The sequence below is a fragment of the Emiliania huxleyi genome (assembly GCF_000372725.1).
Source record: "Emiliania huxleyi CCMP1516 unplaced genomic scaffold EMIHUscaffold_290, whole genome shotgun sequence".
Taxonomy (NCBI): Eukaryota; Haptophyta; order Isochrysidales; family Noelaerhabdaceae; genus Emiliania; species Emiliania huxleyi.
This window is the reverse complement of record NW_005199853.1, coordinates 79,149-86,102: the sequence shown is the minus strand read 5'-3', so window position 1 is coordinate 86,102 and position 6,954 is coordinate 79,149. Positions and strand designations below refer to the sequence as shown.

The 6,954-nt window shown below is 66.7% G+C and overlaps 2 protein-coding genes across 2 annotated transcripts in view; both read left to right on the top strand.

Moving 5' to 3' along the window:
• The window catches only part of EMIHUDRAFT_444078 (Hypothetical protein), a gene marked incomplete at its 5' end in the record, with an annotated part of 1,764 nt that extends 506 nt beyond the window's left edge, over positions 1-1,258 (top strand). The window contains 2 exons of the mRNA XM_005775906.1: positions 568-1,053; positions 1,127-1,258. Coding sequence (XP_005775963.1) covers positions 568-1,053; positions 1,127-1,131 — 491 coding nt within the window. The remainder of the gene's footprint in view (positions 1-567; positions 1,054-1,126) is intronic.
• A 920-nt stretch (positions 1,259-2,178) lies between these two features.
• On the top strand, positions 2,179-4,029 carry EMIHUDRAFT_457987 (hypothetical protein; the record flags this gene model as incomplete). Its single annotated transcript, XM_005775905.1, has 6 exons — positions 2,179-2,210; positions 2,304-2,490; positions 2,565-2,924; positions 3,067-3,315; positions 3,433-3,781; positions 3,932-4,029. 6 exons carry the CDS (start codon positions 2,179-2,181, stop codon positions 4,027-4,029), a joined length of 1,275 nt encoding a protein of 424 aa, XP_005775962.1.
• Positions 4,030-6,954: the final 2,925 nt, after the last annotated feature.

Below are 6,954 nucleotides of genomic sequence, written 5' to 3'. Positions count from 1 at the left end.
CAAGTTGGCTTTTTAGGGGGGGAAGCCCCTCGCCTAAGGTCCGGCCCAGTTGGGGGGTCCTTTGGGGGGGGGCCGGCTTTTTCGGTTTTTTTTTTTCCGCGCCCACGCGGAAGTGGGGGGATTCCCCCCTGGGGCAAGCCTTGCGGAAAAGGAGGGGCTTTTGGGGGGCCCGCAAAAGACTTTGGAAACATTTGGGAAGGAATTTCCCCCCCCCCCCCCCCCCCCCCCCACCTCCCACACACCTCCCACACACCTCCCACACACCTCCTCCACACCTCCCACACACCTCCTTCACATCTCCCCCACACCTCCCCCACACCTCCTTCACACATCTCCCCCACACCTCCCCCACACCTCCTTCACACCTCCTCCACACCTCCTCCACACCTCCTCCACATCTCCCCCACACCTCCTCCACACCTCCTCCACACCTCCTCCACACCTCCTCCACGCCCGGCACGGGCAGCCGGAGGCGAGTCCCGCCCCTCGCCCCTCGCCCCTCGCCCCTCGCCCCGTGCTCCAGCCCGCCTCTTCCTGCCGCGTCGGAGCCCCCGCCGCCCGGAGTAGGCCTTCGAGCTCGGCGCCGACGCGGTCTGCGCGCTGCTGCAGCTAAGCGCCGAGGTGGCGGGCATGCGGGCGCTGCTGCTGCTGCTGCGGTGGCGCAGGGGCCTGAGCGCGCACGGCGTCGTGCTCGACCTGTACCCCACCTCGTACTGGCTGCCTCCCGTCGCGCGCCAGCTGATGCCGCACGCGCGCGTGCGCCAGCTCGAGCTGCAGGCCGAGTGCTCCGTGCTGCGGCAGCTGGTCTCTTCGCGCCTGTCCGCGTACTCGTACTACGACGAGCGCGTCGTCGCGTGGTCCGAGGTGCTGCAAGCGTACGGGATCGGGCTCAAGGCGATCGACACCTTTTACGGCAGGAAGCGCTTCTCGTGCGGCGGTGGCAGCACCCGCGAAGCCTTTCACGGCCTAGAGCGCTTCCCGGAGTGGGCGGTGCGCGATGTCCGGGCACTGCCGCCTCTGCACGCCCTCGCGGGGGCCCTCCTCGAGGAGGAGGTGCTGCTGGAGGGCTGGCGCTTCTGATGCGCGCAGCCACTGTTGTGTTTACTTGTCCGACGTGTCGTGGCAGGGTGATCGAGTACAATCTGGTGGTGGAGGCCGCTCTCTGTCTCTCTCTGTCTGGGGTGCATGTGAGTTGTGAGCTCAGCTGGGGCGCCGGGGGTTCCCGTTCGAGCTTTCTTGCGGCAGACTCGACTCTTAAAGACAAAACACACACCACCGCTCGGCGCTCGCATCACAGAGTATGATGAGTCAACACGCACACTCCACACACCACCGCCTCACTGTCTCACTCACCGCCGGCCGCGGGCCCGCGCTCTCCTCTGCGCTCTCTCTGGGACTCTCTCTAGCTCTCGAGCGGCCGCCGTCTCTCCAACTACTACCCGCTGGTGAGTCCTCCAGCGCCCAGCGGCCTCTTTTGTTTGTTTAGCTTTTTATTGAAATTATGCTACGTCACGTGTTGTTCAGCATTGCCGTCCACGCTTGTCGAGAGACTACAGACCACCCCGTGAGAACACGGCCTCGGCGCAGTTCTCGGTGGAAGCGAGGCAAGGCGGTGGGGAGGGGCGCTGCTCGCTGGCGCCGACCACGTGCCGCGTGCTCGAGCCCCACACGGCGGTGCTCTCGCCGATGGGGCAGGCGAGTCGCGCCTCACCGCACCACACCCGGCGGCTCTCCTCACACTGTTGCACTGCTGACAGGTGAAGTTCTCAGTGTTCCACAGCGGGTCGCGCATCTTCCCGCACGCTGGCCCGACAAACGGGCGCCTGCGAGTCCACGTGTGCCTGTACGCGCCGGAGGCGAGCTGAGGTCGTCGCCGTCTAGGGACTCGGTAGTCGTGACCGCCCCCTGAGTGTGAGGAGCAGGAGAGAGAGAGCTTTGTGGTGTTGGTGTACGCAATAACGGGACAGGGTGGTTGTTCTCTCCATCTCCCCTTCTAGCTCTTAGCATGAGCTGCGCCCTGTGTCCGACCCCTTTTGCGCAGCAACACCTTAAACTTTCAGGCCCTCCAAATTCGGGTCGGAGCGTAGCGGAGTGGGCCCCGAGTTTGAAAAAGGGCGACGGACGCTTGCGTCCTAGCCTCCAACAACGCCTCCCCGGCGCAGAGGGGCCCCCGGAGGGATGCACAACCGCTCCACGCCACGCTTGCGGCGGTCCTCTTCCCAGCTCTGCTGAGACGCGGTGTTATACTTTTTCCCAGGCGCAGAGATGCACGTCCTCGGTCGCCTATTCTGCTGCCTGCACAGGTCCTTTCTCCCCGACGAGCCACGGAGGCCCTTTGTCGTGCTCGAGGTCGTCAACTGCCAGGCGTACAGCCTCGGCTACACGAAGTTCGTCGCGCTTGACCCGGACGGCAAGCACCCAGACCAGGCGTTCATCGAGCGGTGTCGGCGCGAGCTTGCGGGGTGTACCTGGAACTTCTTTGTGGAGGCGGTGCTCCAGGCGCGTGTGCCCGCACCGCCGCGCCCGCGCCTCTCCTCAGTCCGCACGGACCGGGCGCCACGCAGGTACACCGGAGGGTGCTTGGCTCCGCGGACTACGATCGCGCCACGCAAACCTACACGAACGTCCCCTTCCACGAGTACGTCTCGTATGTAATTCCTCGCGTCGGGTGCGAGGAGTTCGCCGGCACCGCGGAGGACTTCTTCGCCGCCGTCGGGACGGAGACCGCGCCGGCTTATCCGTACAGCGTCCCCGGATCTGCCGTTTCGCGCTCGCTCGCGCTTGTCCCCGTCGAGATGGGCTCGTGGCACTCCACCCTCGCCTCTGAGGAGAGAGGAGGGCGGTGGCTTCCGATCTTCCAGTGCCTGCCGCTCTTTACACCACGCGCTATCGCAGCCCAGCGCGGGCTGCTCCTCTCCCAAGAGGTGCGCCGGGGCAGTCTCTCGCCCCGCCGCGCGCGCCGCCCTCTTGAGCCCCACCCCCCCGCCCACCCCGCCCCACCACCGCTCTCCCGCCCCGCCTCCCGCCGCGCTCTGGCTGTGCTCTGAACCGACCACCGCTTCTCAGGCGCAGGCGGGCCGAGTGCCTCCGTGCAAGTTCAGTGGGCTTGCAGCGGGTGAAACGCGAGCCGAGCGCAACCGGGCGCAGCGGCACAAGAGCAACGAGCGCAAGGCGGCCATGATTGCAAATTTGTCGGCAGAGGAGAGATACGTGCCCCACAAAATCCAGACGGGCCAGCTCATCTTCATCAAGCCAGTCCCAGGCAGCTCCGGAAGCATCCCGACGCCCGGATGGAATACCCCGCCCGGCCCTGTGGTGATCACCCAAATCGAGAAGGACAAGGGGCCGCCCCGCCCCGGCTCCGGCCCGCCTTGTCTCACTGTCGAGTCGCCCGTTCCCGGCGGGCGGGCTTGGCGCGTGCACCGGTCGCAGGCGCTCAGCTTCACGAACACCGTCGAGCCGCGCTGGAACCGCCTCGAGGCGGAACGGGATGAGGGGCGGGCGGGCTCCGCGTCGGAGCTGCTCGAGCTCCGCCTCGGCCTTGTGCACGCGGTGGCGCGGGAGGTGGATTCCTACACGTGCGGCAGGAATGCGGAGGCCCGTCTCAAGCAGCTCTTCCCGGCGCGGTGGCGCGCACACGCCGAGGCGCGCAAGCTACAGCCCGGATGGGAGACACTCCCGCGGGGCCTCCCCCCGCTCCTCGCCGAGCTGTCGGAGGAGATCAAGCAGCTGCCGACGCGACCCGGGCCGAGCTCAGGCGCCCTGTCCGAAGCGCCCGGCGGTGCCTCGCGTCCTTCTCCGCGCGCCCGCGCGCTCCTCCCCGCGGCTGAGCCCTCTGCTTGCGGCGCCATAGGCGACGGAGCGGAGAACCCGCACCCCATATGGGCGAGGGGATCGAAGCGCGAGCGACCCCCACCCCATATGTGAGCAGGCAAAGCCACCGCGCCATCCGCCCTTCTCCCGCGCCCCGCCCTTCTCCCGCGCCCCGAGGGAGGGGGACGGGGGTGCAGCAAAGACACTGATATCTAGGTAGTCGGGAGTAGGAGCCGAGAAGGGGGGCAGAGCCAGAGAGGTGGCGCGTCTGGGGAGGGGTTTGTACTTTGTGTTGCGAGCGATTCTAAAATCAGGTCTGCCACTGGGCGTACATCGGCCGTCCCTCAGTGCTTCCAGCCTGCCCGCTTCAGTTTCCTCAATTGGCTCGAATTTTGCTTTGTAGAAGGAAGAAGAATAGCGCTCTCCGGGGCGGCCCCCGCCAGCACGATGTGAGACCGTGTTTGCGCTGGGTCCTAAAAAAGGTTCCTTCGCCATGCGCGGTCCTCGCTGACCCTGCCAAACTCTCTCGCTGCCGTTCGCGGCTCGGCTTGCGTATGCGGGTGGGGGAGCTTCGAGCACATGCAGGCGTCCCGCCCCATCCGGCCATCCCCCCGGCTCCCAAGTGCGCGGCCGCGACGCGCTGCGCACCCTCTTCCGCGCTGCACCCGCTCTCGGCATGGCCGTCGTCCGCCGAGATCACCTCCTCTTCGCGCCGCAGGTGCACAACCAAGGGCTGGCCACCTCCGTATCCATCATGGTGAAGCCAATGGGCCAAAATTGGAGTGAGCTCCCCTCCCAGGTGGCCGGAGGGTACACCTCGGGTCGGCGTGCTGGGGGGGGGCGCCGGTGCGCAAGCCCACTTTCCGGGCGACCCCGAGGGGGAGGAGGCCGGGCGAGTGGCATCAATTCACTGTTACTGTTAGTGTCCCGGGCCGCTGTGGCACCGTTTATACGGCCCCTCGTGATGTTTTTCCGATTTTGCATTGTGAGTCGTCCTCTGGCCAGCCGAGGGGCGCCAGAACGGCATGTGTACTGCTCTGGGTGCGGGTGCGGAACGGGCTTTTTTTTACTCGCAACCAACTATACTATACAAGGACACCCTCAGGCAGGGGGGACACTCGGCGCATGTGCGACACGTCAGGGTGGAGTTGGCGGTGGCCGAGCGTCGTCTCCCGATTGACTCGCAGCGCGGAGTCGAGGGGTGAAGCGCGTCGCGCTGCGACACTCGAGAGCCGGCGGGATGGCCGTGGGGCGCGGCCGACTTTGATGCCCTCGAAGGTCCAATGCGCAATTGTTCTGTGAGACCCACGCGTCTCGTCGAGCAGCGCGCTCCGCGCCGGCGAGGAGAGGTAGCACTCCCACCAGTTTGAGGTGTTGTCGTCTCCAAAGAGAGCACCCCTCTGCATGCGCGCGCACAGGTCCCACACATAGTCAAAGTACCAGACTCCGCTGCAGCACGCGCATTCGAGCAGGACCGGCTTGGGCGCGCCGCTAGCCCGCGCCTTGCCGCTGCCCGCCGCGTCGGCCGCGCCCAGCGGCCCATTGACTCGCTCAAACTCGGTGATAAGGCTGCTGTCGTAGCCTGCCTGAAGGATGGCAGGCCCGCCGCGAGGGCGGTTGCGCGGCGGCAGAGCGTTGCGCGCTGGCTCGGCCGCGTAGCGGAGCGGAGGCAGGTCGCGCGCTTTACGCAGGGCGGCGGCGGCGTCGCCGACGGTCTTTGGCGGCGCGGGCGTGCCGCAGACGGTGCACGGCATGGCGCTGAGCGCGTCGCAGGCTGAGAAGCAGGGCGTGCAGTGGTTGCAGCTGTGGGCGTTCTCGAGGCTCAGCTCTGCGACAGGCCGCGGGCCGCGAGTCGGAGCCAGCCTCTGCACCTCGTCCGCGCGCGGCCTGCGCTCGGCGGGCGGGGGCGGACTGTAGTCCATGCCCGCCAGCAGCTCAGGTTGGTCTCGTGTCTTGTTGACCACCGCGGCCACCGCCTCATAGCACCGGCGCTCGTGTTTTGTGCCGTTGGCCGATTTGTCGTGGTGCAGTACCGTCCCATGCGAGGCGGCTCCAGCCTCCTCGTACCGCGCGGCGTACGCTGGAGCCAGGTGTTGCCGCAGGATGCTGGGGGGAGGCAGCCCCGCACCGCCAAACGCGCGCTCGAGCGAGACACTGTTGCCTGTCACCACCCGGCCACATATTCCGCACGCGGGCGAGGGCATTCCGATCAGGAAGAGGCGAGCAAGAGTCAAGCAGGTGAGCATGCAATTGGCACAGTGGAGGCCACGCCTGGACGCTGGCCGAAATCCGCACGTGCTTAAGTGAACGGACACGTCCGCCGCGGGCGCCTGAACGCGGCCGCGGGTGGGAGGGGGCCAACGTCGCAGGACGGATGGTCCGTTTCACTTTTAGCTAAACTAGCAGACCTTGCGCGCACGCACGCCAAATTTGTTTTTCTGTCTGCAACAACAGCCCGAGGGGTGAAATGTCTTTGTTGTCTCTGTAATGAAGGGCCCGCCGCTCCGCCTACGCCGGCGATGACCCTCTCGGCAGAGCGACATCGCGAGCACCGGGCAGAGAAGGACGCAGAAGCGGTTGGATGGAGAGGCAGCCGGCGCACGAGGAGAGGCAGCCGATGGAGCCGACGAGGTGAGTAGACACGAGTTTACCATTCTGGGGGGGGGGGGGGGGGCCCAAACCCCCCCCCCCAGGGGCCCTGAGGGCGAAACTAGGGGCTGGAAATTGCCCCAAGCATGCTTTAAAAAAATCCCGGGGAGGGGGACCCCCAAAACTGCCCCCCCCCCGCCCTGTGAAAAACCCCCGGGTCAAACACTGTTCAACGTCCTTGAACCCCTAACGAAAAAAAAACCCCCCCATTTGCCCTTTTTTTCCCCCCCCCCCCACCCTAGTAGGGGAGGATCCACCCTCCCCCCCTAGAAGGGTTTCCTCGGGGGCGTCTTCCCCAAAAGGGGGGGCATTTCCCATGGTCCCACCCGGGCCCTCCTGGGAGCCTGGCCGCGGCCCAAACCGAGCCCCCCACGGGGTCCCCCTAGTCGAAGGGGCGGTTTTTTTGCGGGCCCCCCCCAAAACCGGGCCCTGGGCAAAGGCTGGGTTTGTCCCCGGGGAAGCTAACCCCTCAACCGGCCCCGGAACGGAAGG